This window comes from Pocillopora damicornis, chromosome 4 (genome assembly GCF_964200805.1).
Source record: "Pocillopora damicornis chromosome 4, jaPocDami1.2, whole genome shotgun sequence".
In the NCBI taxonomy this organism is placed as follows: domain Eukaryota; kingdom Metazoa; phylum Cnidaria; class Anthozoa; order Scleractinia; family Pocilloporidae; genus Pocillopora; species Pocillopora damicornis.
The window spans coordinates 24,031,113-24,050,788 of NC_142673.1; the positions used below are offsets into that span (position 1 = coordinate 24,031,113).

Consider the following 19,676-nt stretch of genomic DNA (forward strand, 5'->3'; position numbering starts at 1 on the left):
TTCTCTCGACCACTGTCAACCTGACAAGGCGGCAGGATAACGGAAAAATCAACTCATCTCCGATCTCAGCAATGGCTCCCATCGTTCGACACCAGCAAGGCTGCCCAAAAACAATCACTATTCCCGCCGAGGACTCGGATGGTGATAAAGTTCGCTGTCGATGGTCGATTGGCTCTTACAGAGAGTGTGGTGGTGTATGTCAAAGCTTTCAAAGCGGCGCTTTGGACGAAGTAAGTTTAGCTGACGTGTTAAGAACGTTAAGGAAACTTCAATCATAGTTTCTTTTGCCTTTTCAAAGGTTTTACGTACAATTTTGAACTTTTTCGATTGCAAACTGTAAAATTTTTTTGTCTTTGCTCTTTTTCGACATGTTATCATTGCTTCTTTTATGCTTTGATCTTACCAGCACCGAGCTCAATAAGCTTCTGTTGTACTCCTGTTCTTTCAAAGAGGTATTGCGGGAGGGAAGTTTAAATGCTTTTTTGAATAATAAAGTTTTGGAAGCCGATTGTTCAACTGCAGTACTCCTACGGATCAACCATATCCTCACAAGAATACCAATGCATCATTAACTTCAAAATGATATCGTATTTTTATCTTGGTCACACGATCGTGACAACACAAAGAAACATCTTTAATTTCATTGGTCGGGAATTTCTAAAATAAAAAAGGTTATTTTTTGGTTGCATTGCATCTTTCTACATGTTGTAAAGTTACTTTTTTTATTTGATGTGAAAAGGGGAAATGCACTTTGAGTCTCCCTAGCAATATAGCTCTCGGTTGGCATGCAGTGGCTATTACCTTAGAAGATTACCCAGCTTCAACGACCAACTTCCAAAGCGCCACTCCATACAGTCATGTGAGCCTGCAGTTTCTTGTACACGTGAGTCCATCTTCCGGGCCGTGTAATAGGGCTCCAGTCCTAATAGGCCAAAGTCCAAACGACGGATCTTGTGAGGAAGTGTCAAATGGAAACACATTCAACAGCGTTATTGAAGCAAAACATATCGACTCCTCCAGAAGGTATGTGTTACTGCTGTACCCTTAACATGCTAAATCAGGTTGATATGATAGTGACACTTTCAGTTGAGCATTATTTACTGCACCTGCTTTTTTTTCAATTTAGCTGTTTGAAGCAAGCCCTGATTGGTTAATTAAAGGAATGTGCTTATCAGACTTCAGAGCATTCTTCTGTTGAAATATTGCAGAACGCATAAGAACAATCTCTTTTTCTGTAACTGAGAAGGATAGGGCAGAGGTCATTTTTTGACAACAATGCTCCTACTTTGTGCATCGTCAAATTAATGTCAGTGTTTTATAAGCAGGCAATGAAATAGACAAAGATTCTCAACTTACCCAGCGCGTTTGGATGCATTTCAGTCTGAAACAGGTTACGGAAAATCTTGATCTGAAATCTTGGGTCCAAAATTGTACAAGCCCTCTACAAGGCGGCCTAACTCACAAACATGTGTTTTTTGAAGTAAACCAATCACCTTCCGCCCTGAGCTTCACAGTAGTCCTGATCAGTAAGGAAGAATGTGAAAGCTTAGTTCCTTTTCATTTTTTATTTTTTCTACTCTATTTTAGCATTGCAGAGATTATCACTGTCACACCACTTTATATGGTTATTTCTGGCCTCCTGAATTACACTGATTCGATCGGGGATACAGTATTCTACAGGAACGCGTCGTGGAATCCGCGATTGTCTCAGAAAGGACGACATATCTTTTGTTTCAAGGCAGTTGACAACTTCGGGTGGGTCACTTCAACAAAATTATTATAAAATCGCCTTCGCTTTTCTTTAAAAAAAAGGTACTAATGCATATTTGCAGACTATACAAGGTCTTTCTCACTTCTCACATGTTTCCTGGATAACGGCTCAGTGATGGATCTAGGGGAGGAGCCCAGGGGACCCGACCCCCCCCCTCCCTTATTTTGGGTTAAAAAAAAAAAAAAAAAAAAAGAATCGCAGAAGGAAGAAAAGCCGGCAGGTCAAGCTAAAAAAAACAGGTCCCCTCCCTTAGCTCAGGTTCTGGATCTGCTACCGCCGGGCTGGCTCAATAAGACTCGATGATTTTCTTAAATGTCTACTTTGATGTAATCTTATTTATGTGCAACAATTCGCATTTCAGAATTGAAAGCAAGCAAAGATGTATCACCATTATCGTCGGATCAAGTAAGCTTGCATTTTTAATAGTATTCTGCTGGTTACTCTGTGTCTGAAATTAAACAGTTGATTCGAATTCATACGCGAAAAATTCTTATGCACTGCAGGCCTGATTCTTATGTCCTTTCAATGTGATTCTTTTCAGACAACACTCCAAATCCGTTATTGTACTCCCGTGTTCCTGTGGTTCCTCGTTTGTCATGGCCGTGGTGGTTTGGACTTGTGGACTTTAACATAACGTTTGACCAACAAGTATTTTATATACTGAGTTGAATTATACACGTGTTTTGATGGGTTCTAACTTATAATCTATTCAAGGACAGACAGGCAGATGACGTCAACAAAAAGATTTGGTTGCCATGGTTTTGCACAATAAAAGATCACAGAACACGTCAAAATGTGGTGAGAACATCAGTGACACACTCAGCTCCGCCTCAAATGCCACTTTTTTGTTCTTACCACGTTGTGACGTCATCTGTAATCTATTACTGAACATACGCTCGGCAACAAAGAATACTTTTTGTAAAGTATTTCCAAAGTAAAAATATTTTTTGTTAGGTTTTTCCAAACTACGAAAACAATGGCCGTAATTCCGCGAAAGCCTCTTTTTAAGCTTAACTGCAAACGGCTAACTAGTTTGTTTCCATAACACAGATCAAAAGACCACGTCATTCCAAGTTTATAAGGATCGTCTTGGAAGATCACGTGATATACAAACTTGACACACGCTCTTCGAGTGAAGTCACCGTTGATAAATTCAGCCTTAAATTCCGCCTGCCGCAAGTTGTTCTCAGCATGCGAGGAAATTATTCTATCACCATGGACCGTGGTGTTGTCGTGGGCCTCGGTTGTACATCGGATGGTCCGCCCTCACCAGGCTTCAGCTCGTTGAAAGACTGGCCATTTGATGTTGGAGTTTGTTCTAAGGGCACTTACATGGGTCAGAATAATCAGTGTAGTGGTAAGAATATTGTGTTTTGCGTGAAGTACCACGGGGGTACACTATGCTCTTACTTATTTGCGATCCTTTTGAATCGTATCCATCTTTAACCACTCTTGCTCCTTGTTGAATCAGTGTTGCCTTCCGTAGAATAGGAAGATGATTGAGCGCTGTAGAGGGAAAAGGAAAAGAAATCATTCATTTTGTCACGAGCGCGGGGCAAAAGAAAACTTTGAGATCCCCCATGAGAAATCGAACCTTAAACGTTTATGCCTATGGTCCCATGTTAAGCCTTCTTGAGATTAGTGCCGTAGTGAAGCCGTTTATTCCTCGTGAATATTCTGGTATTTAAACCTTAAGGATACGCTACTTGGCAGGTCACGTGTTCTCTACCTTGCTAGACGAAGTCTCAATTAAGATAAAAGGGTCTCACAAGGTTGCCAGAGCATATGTTTGTTACATACCATTTACGATTACAAGAATTAAGTTTGTTACAAGTCGTGAGAATTATTATGTTCTAATTTCAAGGTGAGAAGATAAACCTTAGCTTAGGTTACTTTTTTACTAGACGTAAATGAATGTTCGAAGGCGCCGTCCATTCTGAGTCGCAAGAAAAGAAATCCTTGGCCTTGGTATAGGTACTATTACACTTCTGCGCAAGGTAGGTATATGTTTTACCGCATGTTATTTGACATATCTCACTTGTTCTTTTTTCGGAGGAAAACTAACGAGTTTCTCTCATTTTATTTGACAGCCATGGCATCAAGTATGCCCACTACTAGTTTTTCACCGACGCCAGGTAATTCAGCGGTGTTCAGTTGTAATTAATAACGAGCAGTAATTGTTGCTTTTGGCGGTTATTTGTACCCTGAGGGCCTGTTTACATTGAGGTAGGGGACCCCAGGTAGGTGAGGTACCTCGCCTAGCCGTGGTCGAAAAATAAAACATGTTTACATACAATCTTACAACCCCGGGGTGTTGGGGTGCGGTTTCTTGAGGTTGTTGTTGCGCTTGCAATTAAGGAGTTTGAGCAGAGGCGTCCCAAGCTCAAATCTCGAGAAAGACGAAAGATTAATTTTCGGGCACATATTTATTTATTCATGAAAGCGTCATGCGTTGTGCTACGCGGTGTTAGATTACGCGAGTACCGTTGACTTAATACGTTATACGGAATAGTTTGGGAAACGAAATATGGTCGATTTACAACGCTAAATATTCCGAAATGTGAACATTTTACACTCCTTGTGTGTCCGTTGCGGTTTCTGGTGATTTCTGCCATGAGACGGCTAGGAAATTTACAAAGTTTTAAAACATAAATGTTTCGCTTTTGAGCTTTTTGCCATAAACGCGACCCCGGCTAGGCGGATTAGGCCACCTTGAGACGTTTACATGGCAAATTGTCACCCCGGCTGACCGGGTTACCCTACCTGGCAGACCGGGCAACCCGCCTAGGCGGGTAACCCCACCTATCATGTAAACGTGATCAAGAAAGTATAAGAAATTATATGGACAGACAGGTTACCCCGCCTAGGCGGGTTATCTCAGCTACCTGGGGTCCCCCACCTCAATGTAAACAGGCCCTAAGAGGCAAACTCTTACATAGACTTGTGTGTGGCATTAAACTGTCTTATTATTTCCCTTTAGCTTTTGCAGTTGCTGCTACTTCGTCGATTTCTGGTAAGAGTAAATTTGATGTAGAATTCAGTATTAAGAGAAAAAAACAAAATGAAAAAAATTGAAAAAAGAAATTTATATGGAGGGAACCTTTTGCTCTTGGCTTGAAACGTTGGCACGGTTGTTAGTTCACAAGACTTAAGAATCTCGAAAGAGGTCGGCGTTCGACTCCTTGCCCAATCATTATACTGTGCTCTTGGGCCAAGAGGGTTTTTGTCAGGGAAACTTCCGATATATTGTTCAGAGGGAACATTTACAGTTACATCTTTCAGGAGAGATAACACTGCTTCTAGTAACTTCAATCTACGTAAACCGAGAGAAGTTAAACCGATCCACTCATGTGACTGCAAATTACTTCTCAAGGACTTCCCTAATCTAATATATCTCAATTTTTTTAATCAAACTCTTTACATAAATGTATAATGTAATATACTATCTTCTTTTTGCTATGAATTATCATATTACCGGTGGTGGATGGCAAGATCCTAAGGGTAGGAACCTTCCAATCTGATCTATGCCTCTTGTTAGCAGGAGCCTGTTCGCATTACCTCAACCAAAAATTGTCATATCCCTTACATCTATCAGAGTCCGTCAATAGTTATCATTATTTTATAACTCTGTTCTCTCTTTTGTTTAATTTGCAGCGACGTCTTAATTTAACATCAGATCTGAACCTCGGGTAGTATAGAAGAATAATGTCCTTTCTTTTTTTACCAGGTGCCTGTTCATATTACTTAAACCAACGAAATGGTCAATTTACAAGTCCAGGCCATCCTTCCCCTTACTCAAATAATCAGCATTGCACCTGGTTAATTGAGGCCCCATATGGCTACTACATATATCTACAATTTGGATCATTTAATCTTGAGAGTGGCTACGACTGGGTCGAAATATTTGATGGGAGCTCAGCATACAGTACAAGAATTAAAAGGGAAAGTGGCCGTCAGCCATCTTGGGGAGTGTGTAGCAGTGGAAGGTTTCTTTTTGTGAAGTTCACAACTGATTCAAGTGCTACGCGTCAAGGCTTTTCAGCAACCTACCAAGCTGTATCACATGGTAAAAATATGCTTCAATTACGTATTTCTTTATAAATTAGAATATTTTCATCAATCAATAATTGACGCTCAATCTAGCCTCTAGACGTTTTGGACATCCTTAATATAGGGTTAACCTCTTGGTTTCCTTTTTCTCAATAACGGGGCTTGTTATAGAAAGCACTCAGTTGTTATCTTGAAATAAGTGTTGTAAATGTTAACGTTCTTCTCATTATTAATTTCAGCTGCACGTGTCAACTCTCAAATCTTGTGTGATGCTCGTTTTCTACAAAAAAATCATTTGATGAAATTTGAAAAGTAACTAAAATGAATTAAGATGAGGGACGGACAACTGATGGACTAACAGATATAGTAGTTGCATCAGTTTTGAGTAACTCTTCATTCTTTCAAGGCTGCAGCTATCAATACAAGGTTGTCATCTAATGTATAGCTTTCAATTTACATTGAAATATGCACAGTGAGATACTTATAAGAGACACTGATCAATTGATAGAAAGTGAAATGATATGATGCCCCCCCCCCTAATTTTAGTCTCCTGTATACTTCCCATTATCCCTTCATCATACCGCTAAAAAACTGTAAACGATAACCCCCCCTATCCATTCTCTTATAATTTTTTGTATGTTTTCCTTCATCATGCAATACAATTAATCACTATGATCAAATTTTAATCTCTAAACTCACAGCTTCCGGGGTCGGCCAAGTTTTTGCTTCAGCTGTTCACGTAGGGTGTTATGGTAGCAGTCTCAAGACACCTATACCATCCACAAATTGTGAGTCAATTAAATTATTCTAGTTTGCTATTTACTCTCATAAGTCATAGGCTGTACTGATTAATTAGAAATCTGTTAATACAGGAAGAAGGATTACCAGCTACGTACTTTCTATGGAATATTTGTCAAACAATTTCAGTTTCCATGCGACTTACAAAGAGTTCGCTATAGCTAAGTTTAACTTTTAGTATTTTAGAGATCTTTAGTTTACACAACCTTAGTTGACATGCAGGTGTTACTGAAAGAGATTAATTAAGAAGTTTAACGTAAATTTTTGACAATTAATGCATGTATTAAAGAATATCATCTAACGCATTCTATTGTTGATGAGCTTCATTCTACAATCTAAGTAAAATCATTATATAATTTAAAGAAAACGATTCTCTCCGCTCAGTTTCGTTTGAATTGCTATGAACATTTCCATCCTTGTTGTTTGAATTCCTTTGATTGCATTTGGTAAAATATGATTTCCTTTTATTTTTCATAATAGTATCTCCAACGAGGTCATCTACATATATTCCATCGACATCCTCCGCTATTGGTAAATTATAGAAACATTTTATTCTATTTGATTTTTGAAACAAGTGGTATACAGAGCACCATTGTCCAAGACTATGCTTGTGCGTGCGCGTGTGCGCGTGCGCATGTGAAACAATGACTTATTCTTACTAACTCTACAATGGGAAAATTCAGTTTGCCTCAAGCTACTCGAGTAGCTGAAAGCGGTTTAGTTTGATGAAGAGAACTCAATTTACGAGCTTTTCGAATTGCTACGTGCCCATAGTAATATAAGCGTTTGTGAAATTACACAGTTTGCCTAATTTCTCTCATTTTAATTGTCTTCTCGATTACATCTATTAAAGTCTGTCAATAGTTATCATCATTTTATAATTCTCTTCTCTCCTTTCTTAATTTTTTGTCGACGCCTTCATTTGACCTCAGATCTGAACCTCAGGTAGTGTGGAAGAATAATGTCCATTTACATATTTTTATCAGGTGCCTGTTCATATTACCTATACCAACGAAATGGTCGATTTACAAGCCCAGGCTTTCCATACCGATACTCAAATAATCAGCATTGCACCTGGTCAATTGAGGCCCCATATGGCTACTACATAAATCTACAATTTGGATCATTTAATCTTGAGAGTGGCTACGACTGGGTCGAAATATTTGATGGGAGCTCAGCATACAGTACAAGAATTAAAAAGGAAAGCGGCCGTCAGCCATCTTGGGGAGTGTGTAGCAGTGGAAGGTTTCTTTTTGTGAAGTTCACAACAGATTCAAGTGCTACGCGTCAAGGCTTTTCAGCTACTTACCGGTTTGTACCACGTGGTAAAGAAACATCTGTCTGCTTATCCCCTCATATTTGATAACACGTATTTTTTCATCAGAAAGAAATGGGTATCCGCTTGATTAATTTTGATCAATGAGAAAATTTATTCGAAGATAGAAAATATTAAGTGTTCCTCAAAGGTGCACGTGTGTTACCATTTTTCCAACTTTGATTGCATGATAATAGTATATGCGACAGGCCTGTCATCACTCATCCCCCCTTCCCAAGGACCTCACCCAAAACGTACAGCTGAAAAACTCGTGAACCTTCTCAAAATCACCATGTCCCTCCTTGATAGATTACGAGTTAATAAATCATATACTCTTTCCTAAAACTCAGCCTCCAATGTCTACCAAGTCTATGCTTCAACTGTTCTTGGATCGTGTTATGGAAGCAGCCTCATATCCTCTCCACCGCCCACACGTGGTTAGTAATTTCAGTCAATTGTAATATTGCTATTTGTTAAAATATATATGAAGCTTGAAAGTGAGAACTACATATTTAAGATATATTGTGAGGGAACGAGAAAGGAGCAAGTTCGCACCTTGGAGCATCTTACTTACTCGAAAAAGATCGAATACTATTACTAAACTTATTTACTTTAAGTCATTGATTCTTAGTTTTTCAGTTCTTCTTTACACGGGTGGTTAAATTCTAATGTGTTTTTGGCAAGTTTTCCGACCATTTTCTTCTCTTTCAAACTACTCATGTAAAAAACTGATAATATGAGGGTTTTTAAGTTGTGAGGACACTATGGTGTCACACCATGTGTAGGATAAGACTGAAGAGAATTTTTTGATTTTCCTAGTGTAAATAAAGTAGAAAATGAAAACAAGAGAGAGAGATAAAATAAGATGTATACCAACATCAAACCAAATTTAAGCTGGCCACGAAAAAAGCGAATTTAGCCATTGCAGAGATGGTGATTTGCTTATGACGTAGTTTTAACATTGTTCAATTATTGCTTCTGCTTCAGAACGAAGCGTCCAATCAACTCCAGTGATGCATACTTCTCCTAACGTGATGACATCTTCACACACAAGTGCCAGTGAGTGTCTAAATTGTTCTATCAAATTTTACTGTATCTAGAGTCGGAGGCGAAACACAGGAAAGCTGCGAGTCCAGCATAATGGACACACTATAAGTTAGAGTGACAAACTTGCCAGAATTAATAGAAGAGGCTGGCTAAGTGTACAAAACTTAATTCAACACCTTCTGCTTTTCTCTCTCCCTCTCTCAGACTCGTTGAACATAAAAGCAACGGTTACAACGGTAATGCCTGTTACGTCCAGTATACCATTTGTGCTACACCTGCCCGCCAATTGCCAGCATGACTGTGTAAACACATGGGGTAGTTATTACTGCACTTGCCGTCAAGGATACAGATTAGAGGCGGATGGGAAAACATGTCAGGGTAAGTAAACAGATCACGGACTACTCCATTATGCTTCAATATCCACCAATAGCATATCGGTCTCAGTTATGCCGAATAGAGTGAAACAAACAAAATTTGACTTCATGGTTACAGCTTACTGCACAAAAATCATTACGTGAACAATGTTTGTAACAATTTGCACGTAACATTACGCCAAAATTATAAGACTCTCGCACACATTGCATCATAAGGCATCAAGTAAAAAAGGGGGAAGTGGGCAAATAGGGTGACGTTATTTTTAGTTTCTTTCCTTGACATTATTGATTAAAGGGCACTTTTAGACGGAAATAAGCTGTATCTTACGCCAAAACGCGAAATTTAAGCGTCACAAAATCAATACACACGTGCACTTTACTTAAGAAAAATGCCGCGAAAACTTCAATCAATAAGTTAGCTGTACAAAAACTAACGCATCTTTAGCATGAAAGGCTTTCTATTCTTGAATATAATTGTGGTTATATTGTTCCATTTGAAATCTTGAAATTATGAAGCTCACGTAATTATTTGCACAGAGATGATCCATTGCAGGAATCTATTGAACTTTAATCACATCCAAAAAAAAAAGGAGATTCTTGGGATTTTCCAGAATGCGCCGTTTTAAATTTGGTAAATTGATCAGAGTCGAATCAATTAGCTCACCCTGCTTTTTACGAGTCTCACAAACGTTTTATGTTTGTATTTACTGATAGATATAAACGAATGCTTAACTCAAAATGGTGGCTGCACCCATCAGTGTGTGAATATCCCAGGAGGTCACTATTGCAAATGTCCCGAGGGTGTAACAATGGGCTTTGATAACAAGACTTGCCATGGTAAGTAAATTGCGTGCAAACTATACTCTCACAGCTGACTGCGCGATCCTCTACACTGCTGTGCTACGTTTTAATGCATAAACATTTGGTACAGAACAGTTTTTCAACAAAATTCTTTTATATCTGTTGAAACTAACAAGGAGATAAGTATAAACGGATGGGTAAAATATATGGTTAATTGATTTCACTGGCAGAATCTTCACTTGTAAACTCATGTTTTTCGGTCTTTCCAGAACCTGGTATTACAGTGAAATGTACAGCTGAAGCAATGTTTATCTTTCTGGAGAGAAAAACTTTCCAAGGCTTTGATCCAAACAAACTGACACTTCTTTACCCGTCATGCCGTGCGTCCTACAACGATTCCCACATTTCCTTGCGCACGAGTCTCAATGACTGTGGAACCACTCATAACGAAAGCGAGGACGCGATAACTTTCTACAACAAAGTGCGAAGTGTCCAGTCCTACTCCGGCAACATCATCACTCGGGAGCAAAATGTGTCAATTCCTTTCTACTGCAGTTATGGACGTAAGGCCCTGCTACGAAATCCAAGTTTCAAAACCTGGAAGAACCATTTCACAGCTTCGGAAGGTAACCTTTTACAAGGAAATGCTCATTTAATTACAACTGTTTAAAGATATAACATTAACTTCATTACTACAAGAGTCATTGTACAGTTCAATGAATTTATATCCTTCAAGGGAAAACATTCATTGAATAAACCTTTTTTGAAAAAAAAAACCCTTCAGCTCGTCTCCTTGCCAAATCTATGGTACTCCTTTAGCTGTCACCTGACACTGTGGTGCGATTTTATGACCTTTATTGCTTTCCAGAACTCAATGAGCCTTTCGTTTTTGCTCAAGTTCAATTTGATTTTCTGTCGATAATTTCATTGTTCCCAACAACCACCAGGGCTGGGTGATCCATGACGTTTACAGATCTTAAAGAACAGCCGGCAATTTTACTTTCTTTTCATAGGTGGATATGGCAACTTCACCTTCACTATGGATCTATTCAAGACGGGCAGATATCTTACACCGTTCAGCTACAATGACTATCCAATCACGGTTCATCTTCGGGATCAGTTATTTCTTCAGTTGACGGTACAGTCACACCAATCTAACCTGGTTCTCTTTGTCGACACTTGCAAGGCGACTCCCACTCCTGATCCGTACTCAGTTCCTCAGTATGTCTTCTTACAGAGAGGGTAAATATGTCTTGCTCTGTACAACGATTCCTGAAAAATGTTTCCTATAACAATTTGCGGTTTATGCAGTTTCTCCCTCAACGAACGTTTTTGATTACGCCAAGACTAATTCCGGTGGTAACCAGGGTACAAAATAGAATCAAATTTTTGTGAAATCCATTTTACGGAACAAAAACGTGCAAACTGATGGCGAATATTTGAGTAGATAATAATAAGCCGTGAATCAAGCCACTAAAAAAATTTTTTAAACTTTGTTTTATTTTTGTTCGAGGCAGTTTTTCGTGGTGCTAATTTTTTATTTCCTGGTGGTTTTCGTATTAGCTCATCTACAAATTCATAATTATAATTCTCTTTGCTTGGCTGCAGATGTAAGCTGGATTCTACCCTCAATTATTCGTACTCCATCAGCTCCAAACAGCGTTTTAGCATCCAAGCGTTTCGTTTTATTGAAGACCATCCAGTAGTGCATCTTCACTGTGAAGTCTTGGCTTGCCATCGCAACACTGCCCGGTCTCGCTGCCTCCAGGGATGCTCCCGCTATCGAGGACGGAGAGACGAGGTGCCTGGTTCTGAGAGTACTCAAGTGTACGAAATGTCGTCAGGACCAATCAAATACCAGAACGGGGCGAGTGCAACGGACACGACAGAAGGTGAGTGGGCAGTGGAGAGTCGTGGGTAACGATTTACTCAATACTCATGTGGAAAGAGTAGATGCCTGATAGATATTCCAAACTCCTACTTGACTCTTTATGATAGTTCATCGTAGATTGACCATGGAATCAGCACGAAAGAATTGCCATACTTTCCCAACTCGATACAGGTTACCAAACACCAAACAAACGTCAACTGAATGTACTAGATCCTTACATAATTTACTGAAGTAACCGTAAAGTTACTGTACCTGAGCCGAATCGCTTTCAATTTGTCTTCATCCTTTTAGCTGAAACTCAAACCAACATGGAGATCATCACAGTAGTGGCGGCATCCGGCGGATTTTGCCTCCTTCTTGTTATCATTCTCACCATCGTCGTCATTCGAATCAAGAAGCGTCTCAAAGGAGCCTTCGCAGATCGCAACAAAGTCTACGCCATGGAACAGTGTGGCAATCAGGTCAAGGAAGACAACAACAACAACTTGGGTTTCGTTCAGGATGACGAACTGAACGAGATGGGGTACAAGCCGATCATTATGAAACCGCGTGCTCCTGATGCCGTTACTTCGGAGAGAGCTTGATACGAAGAATGGAGTGTTTTCTGAGGGTCTCTCTCATCTTGGATGTATATTAAGGATTGGAATGCTCGTGGAAAAATGTTAATTTCACCTCCAAAAAGGGGACTGATCTGGATATAGCTAGTGCATCAGGTTTTTTTGGCCCCAAAAGATATCAATTAAAAATCTAAGCAATCTCATAGCAATGTTTTTTCTTATTGATTGAGACTACAAAAACAGCGCGACAGGTTTGTTTAATGCCTTCCGAAGAAATCTAGAGCAGGTACATCGACAATTAACTATTTTAGTATTTCTGCTGGGATACTCCCAGTGATGCAAAAATCTGCTCCTTCATCCTTCCTTAAATTACGAGCATTCCAGGTCCTCTCATCGTGTTGGAGACCCTCAGGGAATAGTGAGTGCTTGTTTCCCATTAGTAATATAACTTGCACAGGTGGCTGCTAGTGGGTTACATTTTTCACTTTTTTCTTTTCCAGTTGTACACACTATTTAGATGCTTCTCTCAAAGCTACATTCTGCTTTAGAGCAAAAGGCATGGTGTGTTGCAGCCCGATGTATTTTGGTTGTGCGTGTGCTTTTCTTAATCAGACTGATGGTCAGACGATGAAAATATGGCAGGCAAAAGTGTTTGCTATCATCACTTAGGTAGCTTTTTCGTAGAGTTTTACTACATGACCCACAGAAAAAAAAGAGCTTTAAAAATGTATTGATGTCGTGTAGTGGAGTTGTGCTATTACTTGAGGCGAATATTAATCATCTGAGTGTGCCTCTTATTGTCATCGCTAAGATTATTAACGGGTTTTCTTGAATATTTAGCATATTGTATCCGCTTATATTACGGGCTGGAATAAAGAGAGTGCTTAGCTTAATATTTTGAGTTGTCATTCATACGCCGATTGAATGCAAACAGGATGGAAGTTTGAAAAATCTGCAAAAACTCATTCTTTGCTCCAAGAAGAATGTTCTATTATTTTGTTCCTTCTCTATCTCTATGTTCTGTCATTGTCCGGCTTAAATGTTAATGATACTCAAAGTTTTGCCAGAGTTTTAGTTTTGTTGAAACAACTATTTTTAGCCGATAAAAAGTTGCTTACAAAGATAATTTCAATCTCATGATCACTCCATCTGCTGGGTTCGCTTTTTGTACCGTGATGTTACCAAGGAAAAAAGACGTTTTGATGAGTGAGAGATAACAGCGAATAACTGTCTAGTCATCGTGAAAACACACGGATCAATATAGTATAATAACAGCACCAATATATCATAGACATAGACTCCAGTGCATTGAAAAAACGCATAAATTCAAGCTGCACAATTTCTTACAAAAAAAATTTCAGGATGAATTTCTATCTTAGCCGTTTAGGTAACATTAAGTTAAAAAGTTGCGAGCTTTATTATCAAGCAAACCAGTGATCTGTTTTATGATCAAATAACCTACGCCCTTTGACATCCATTTATGGATATAAATATAAAAGCGATCTTCGCAATAATGAACACTGTTTAAGCAGTAGTGAAAATGAGACCTGGAAAAAAATCAAGCCTGTTCGGGATTGGCACCCATATTGCAATACCGGCGCAGTGCTCTACCAACTGAGTTAACAAGCCAACTGGAAGCTGGTCATCATCATGGTTCCTAATAAACCCGTGAAGTGATGAATAAACGATTTCCATATACTCACAGTCATTTATAGATATATTAGGTTCATGACAAGCAGTGTTAATGGAATTTTCAACATCATGATTCTCATTATCATTTAATTAGATTTTAAGAATTTTTTTGGTTAAAAACTTTTCCTCCCTCATCCCCAATATCCCTCTAATTTTGAAAGTTCTCTCATAGTTCTTATAATCAATTTACTAAAATTAGCAAGAAATTGATAGGGATTACTGAACGAGCTCGTGCTGTAGACCTCAAGAAAATCTACGGCTGAGTTTCTGGTCCCACTAATCTTTTCAAAATTTAAGCAACTGATTTGTACCAAAAAAGTCGGTAAATAACGTTTTGCTACGATCTGTTATATTAGCTATTGAGTAGAAATGAAAAATAGTTTGAACTTGGATCTCTACTTATGATATAGGCCAATTATCATGAGATTATAAAACTCACAATTACTCGTCGAAGGCAAAGTGAATGGTCCTCGAGACACATAGCATAGCAACGCAAATGCAGAGCTTACACCAGTAATAAAAATACAGTAATCTTGAAAGATTTAGGAATAATGGGCAGAAAACATGATGATCCTTCCTCAGAAAACCAGCGAATGTTACACATTCATCCCTAAACTTAAGCTGATTGAAAGATAGGTAACCTACAGATGGCGAATGTAGAGATATTAAAAACCTAAACGTCATCAGTATGCGGTTTTAAATTCTTAGCCCTAATATTTGTTGGCAATCTATTTCGTTAATTTATTTTCAATCGAACAGACAAAAGGAAACTCTAGAGAAGGGCGGAATTTTCGACGCATTGTCGGTAATTTGACCAGAGGTGCAAACGTCTGACGTTACTGAAAGTGGATGTTTTTTCACTGCGGTTTTTAAAGCTGAAGCAGCACCAAACGGTATTTCAACTAAAGGAGTTCTTTCGCTCGAAAAGTGGAGGTTTGTTGACAATTGTAGGATATAATCTCTAGATAATCTCATACAGTCTTATAATCTTGTACACTTTGAAACTTATATTTGCCGGGCAAGAAGCTCAAAATTCGGGAAATTGATCATGTACATAGCTCCTTCTCGAGTTATTTATCTTGAATGATTTAATTAATCAAGAATTAGATTTTTCTGATTTTCGATTGCAAACCGTGTCAATTTTCTGCATTGATTATTAGTAAAACGCGATCCTTCTTGGCTTATATTGCTAAACTAATAATTGGTGGTTTCCGGAGCATTGAAAGCTAATTCACACATCGCTGATTGTTCTTTGCAATGAGACAACCAAGCACAATTCGAAACTTGACCGATTGATCAATGCAGTTTTTGGGATCTTTCGGACCATGGTCCCTCTCTCCTAGCGGGCCTTGACTAATATTTCCAATATTTATGAGCTATTCGTTAACAACAAACTCTTTGACTTTGAGAAGATACTCAAAAGCGCAAATCCTAAAGCCGGAACTAAAAGTTCACACAAATTCCCTCATTTACGATCTGATCCCTATAACCTGAGGAAGTTATAGCACAATTTATAGAGTGTTTAAAAAATTTGTCCAAATCATCGATCTCGGGTTTAACGTTCACTTTGTGGTTTCATTTTTTTTCTTTTTGAATAACTCTATATATAATTACCATGACTAAGAAAGTCACTCAAGATGATCGAGTCAATATCACAGGAACCCGCCTATGTTACTGATATCCTCCAAAGAATTGACCTACCCCAATGTCTTCCGTTATTACAAAGAATTCCGTCCGCACACGGTATAATATCAACGTACACCTTTTTTCAAATCACGCTCACCATTAATTTAATAAAGTAAACCTTTTTCGGACCCGAAATCTCGACAGGACTTTGTTCTACTCTTTTACTTTCTTAAAAAAAGAAACTGCTCCATTATTCACAGAGAGTTGTACCCCGAGGTCTACTAATTCTATCCTGACTTGTGTAATATTGATTGACGATGATATTAATTGCATCAATAGATCATAAAATTTATTTACAAAGGATAAGTTAGGTATGGCTGCAATACTGATGTTTTCACAGATTCAAATGGGAAAAGTCAATTTAAGACAGAAATATACCGTAATACCTAGCCCAGTCTCCTACAAGGTTCATAGGTAAAAAGTAATCTAACAAAAATGAACCAACCCGTACTCTGAGAAAGCTCTGAGATTCCCCGATAGTAGTTTTCTCAACATGTCTTACATCCGTTATTAAAAGGGTGCCAAACCGAGAATCTACAGCGGAAAATAAATGGGTAGTTTTACACACCAGCTTTTCTGACTACGGGCTTTAATAGGGGAAAGTTGAGCAAACCACGCTATGCGAGAGGCATTGCACTGACCCTAAGGATACAGTCATTATTTATCCCCGGGGTACTGGAGTATTTTGGGGATCACCTGGTTTTCAGAAGGAACTAAAGGGGGGGGGGGGTAATTGGTCATTGCTAAAAGAGTATAAAAGGGAAACTAAAGAAAATTGAGTGCCAGTTAACTACCAATGAGGGGGAATCATTAGCATATTACAGAGCCGTAATGTTTATCACATAAATTTCAAATTTAATTCAGATCCATACAAGGTAGAAGAAATTTCTTGCCCTTCCACGTTCTTAATTTTTTTTTTCTGCGAAGCATAACTGCAGCCCGGTCTTTAAACCGAGCTTAGTCTTATCTACTGTTCACGAGCACTCCTAAGCGAGACAAAACAAACTACGTCGCCACTCTCAGTATTTTGATTTAAAGAAGGTACTGTCTCAAAATCTCAAAAACATCTTGCGCAACCTCTAAATATGCCCAGCGGGATAGAACTAATACCAAGCATATGCAGAGTGAAGGTCATCTAACAAAGTCTTTAGGTAAACGAAAAATAACGATGAAAGTAAAAAAATTGCAATGTTGAATTGATCGTTACATTGAAAATAACAAGAATTTCACAACACAACGCTAGTAGTCAAGTGATATAGAATTTATTGCAAGAGTTTCTGGAAAACGTTACGTAAAATAACGTTTCACGATGTGTTGACAATCGTGAGGAATTTCCATGAAGTGATTGGAAAGCGCATCTGTCATTAAACTGGCAGAACATTTTTGAATGAAGCAGGCGGTATAAAAGGTCAGTTACACATTTTTCATGTGACCATGGACTCATTTTGACTGCATTCAAAAATTGAGTCGAAGGAGTACAATCGTAAAGCCAAGGGTGCACGAGCTCTCAACCGATAGATGTTTTTCTAATCTTGCAGCGGAAAATTTCCCGGCTCCATTTCCTAATTCAATAAGATACAGATGTATTTCTCCGTAGCCTCTCAGACGTTCGTGATATTTCGAGGATGGAAAGTGACCTCTGCGAGTGGTAAGTCTCAAATAATCAGATCATTACTGAACGGCTTCTACCTTTGTGCTTTTGTTCCGTTTACTTTGGTCTTGCCTACTTTCTTTCTCGTTATTTGTACGTTCACCTCGCTAATATTTGCAAGAATTAGAAGATACTATAGCATTCACGATCTCCAGATGCACCGCTAGACGCTGAAAAAACCACAGGTCGCTATCAAACAGCTTTTATTGTCATGTATTTGTTGTTACTCGTCTTAAAAATTTCTTCTCTCTGAATATCACATGTACCAAATTCCTAGGAAGAAAGACCCTGAGCCTGTGTCAATCGATCTTAAGAAATTAGGAAAAGCAATTTGTTGCCGGAAAGGGGAACTTTCTTCATAGTCACATCGATGTGAAACTTGCTTATTTCTCTTGACCAGCGCGACTGTGGAGCAGGAAGAGTAGAACAATTTGTGAGCAATGAATACCGTCTTGATTTTAATGACTTTATCTATTCCAGACGTTGGGGGATCTTTCCTGGCGGTGTTTGCACTAGCAGTCCTGTACGAGTGCTTCAAGGGACTTCACGTGACGTTAAAACAACGTTTAAAGACGAGGAGTTACCGCGGGTCAACAACCAGTGTGTTAGCGTCCAGAATACATATCGCTATCAAATGGTAAGTTTCATGATCGAAACTTAGGAGCGGGAATAGAAGCAGTAGGGTAAAAGTTTTGGTATTCTAAATAACTAAGTACTATTATTCGAAATTGAATTCTGGACGACAAGTTCCGTTCATAAGTCTTCTCGTCCCTTTTTCGCCACTTGCAGAAGAACGTTTTTCTAAAGAATTTTTTTATTATAAAACAAACCCCAAAAGGCCACAGTCTGCGTTAGAAACCAATAAAATTAACAATAATGTCGATAACAATATCGTTCGTGAGACTATATTTATCTAATAGTAAGGAAGACTGGCAAAGTTTCAAGTTATCAATTGTCAACTTTTTTTTTATCTTTTGTTTTACTAAACAGTCGTGACCTTGTGATGCAGTTTTCTGAGACGTGTCTCTTCGTAACCGAACTGGCTTTCGCTTATTTCTTGATGTTGATCAGCATGACATACAACGCGTCTTTATTTGCGGCTGTTGTTACCGGTCGAGGAATGGGTTATTACTTAACGACGCCACTTGTTGATACCTACATTACCAAAAGCGAGAAGACTGGTGATTACAGTGACTTTCGACGGAGTTCAAAGTCAACACTAAGAAAGCGGGAGCCACTGATCAAAGGAACAGACATATAAGCTTATCGGACAGAAGGATCACTAAATAAAAATACTTTTTAAACTATAAATGTAAGTAATTGGATAAGATAAAACACAATTAAAAGTGTTTTATCTTATCCATTTATTTATTTTTTTGAGGGTTGAAATGCTAGAGCGGATTAGAAAACATACTAAAACTTCTCTTATTACCACATACCGGTTCATTATGCGACCCAGGTCTCTCAGTTTTCAGGCTGTCTGTCACTGCAACAGTCTCGACGGCTTACTTGCCATTTTTCGCGTTTTTCGCATTTTTCACCTTTTCGTTCGTCTTCACTAACTTAGAGCCTGCACATGCCGACGAACTCTAAACTAAGGGAATCAGGGAAACTTTTTAATGTAATCTCTACAACGAATAACAGATTAAAACCAAACATTATGGTCCGCACCGCAATTCTTTTTGTTGTAACACACAAATAACGTGAATCACACGTTGTATTTTCCTTGCTGTTTCCTTTCTGTTCATTTAAAAACTTTGGACAAGTTGAACAAGATGTTCATCGGGATGTTACCTACTAATCTAAAAGGAGCTATGCAGGTTATGTCCTGCAGAATAGAATAATAAAAAAGTACGTAATTATTAAAAATACCTCTTTTGCGTCGGTTGAAAATGTAATATCGACGTAACAGTTTAGAACGTTTTTACCTTGAACGACTTAAGGTTATTGTGATACTGTATTACGACTGATTTTTCTCTTAAAGCAATCATTTATTTTACTTCATTTGCAATTTTTTCATTAATTTTTAACATCCTGAGTTGG

At 38.5% G+C, this 19,676-nt stretch overlaps 2 protein-coding genes across 4 annotated transcripts in view; both read left to right on the top strand.

The window, feature by feature from the left end:
• Positions 1 to 13,497, top strand: part of LOC113683445 (uncharacterized) — a 22,289-nt gene extending 8,792 nt beyond the window's left edge. Inside the window, exons 3-23 of one of the 2 annotated variants that reach the window (XM_089205662.1) lie at positions 1 to 230; positions 740 to 1,023; positions 1,588 to 1,755; positions 2,133 to 2,176; positions 2,313 to 2,419; positions 2,822 to 3,128; positions 3,676 to 3,768; positions 3,862 to 3,906; positions 4,752 to 4,784; positions 5,499 to 5,837; positions 6,523 to 6,609; positions 7,100 to 7,150; positions 7,606 to 7,944; positions 8,285 to 8,371; positions 8,922 to 8,993; positions 9,186 to 9,359; positions 10,070 to 10,192; positions 10,426 to 10,782; positions 11,170 to 11,398; positions 11,765 to 12,048; positions 12,339 to 13,497. The exon at positions 1 to 230 is cut by the window's left edge and continues 50 nt beyond it. In XM_089205662.1, coding sequence (XP_089061788.1) covers positions 1 to 230; positions 740 to 1,023; positions 1,588 to 1,755; positions 2,133 to 2,176; positions 2,313 to 2,419; positions 2,822 to 3,128; positions 3,676 to 3,768; positions 3,862 to 3,906; positions 4,752 to 4,784; positions 5,499 to 5,837; positions 6,523 to 6,609; positions 7,100 to 7,150; positions 7,606 to 7,944; positions 8,285 to 8,371; positions 8,922 to 8,993; positions 9,186 to 9,359; positions 10,070 to 10,192; positions 10,426 to 10,782; positions 11,170 to 11,398; positions 11,765 to 12,048; positions 12,339 to 12,631 — 3,746 coding nt within the window. In that variant the 3' untranslated portion in view covers positions 12,632 to 13,497. The remainder of the gene's footprint in view (positions 231 to 739; positions 1,024 to 1,587; positions 1,756 to 2,132; positions 2,177 to 2,312; positions 2,420 to 2,821; positions 3,129 to 3,675; positions 3,769 to 3,861; positions 3,907 to 4,751; positions 4,785 to 5,498; positions 5,838 to 6,522; positions 6,610 to 7,099; positions 7,151 to 7,605; positions 7,945 to 8,284; positions 8,372 to 8,921; positions 8,994 to 9,185; positions 9,360 to 10,069; positions 10,193 to 10,425; positions 10,783 to 11,169; positions 11,399 to 11,764; positions 12,049 to 12,338) is intronic. The other variant, XM_089205663.1, reaches the window with a different exon arrangement.
• Positions 13,498 to 15,101: 1,604 nt separating this feature from the next.
• LOC113683487 (protein SLC31A2) lies at positions 15,102 to 19,632 on the top strand. Of its 2 annotated transcripts, none has more exons than XM_089205668.1 (4): positions 15,102 to 15,229; positions 17,521 to 17,630; positions 18,114 to 18,270; positions 18,624 to 19,632. In XM_089205668.1, exons 2-4 carry the CDS (start codon positions 17,564 to 17,566, stop codon positions 18,892 to 18,894), a joined length of 495 nt encoding a protein of 164 aa, XP_089061794.1. In that variant the 5' UTR covers positions 15,102 to 15,229; positions 17,521 to 17,563; the 3' UTR covers positions 18,895 to 19,632. The 2 variants fall into 2 exon arrangements, with proteins under 2 accessions (XP_089061794.1, XP_089061795.1); XM_089205669.1 differs by lacking the exon at positions 15,102 to 15,229 and adding an exon at positions 17,126 to 17,390.
• The last annotated feature ends 44 nt before the right edge of the window (positions 19,633 to 19,676 follow it).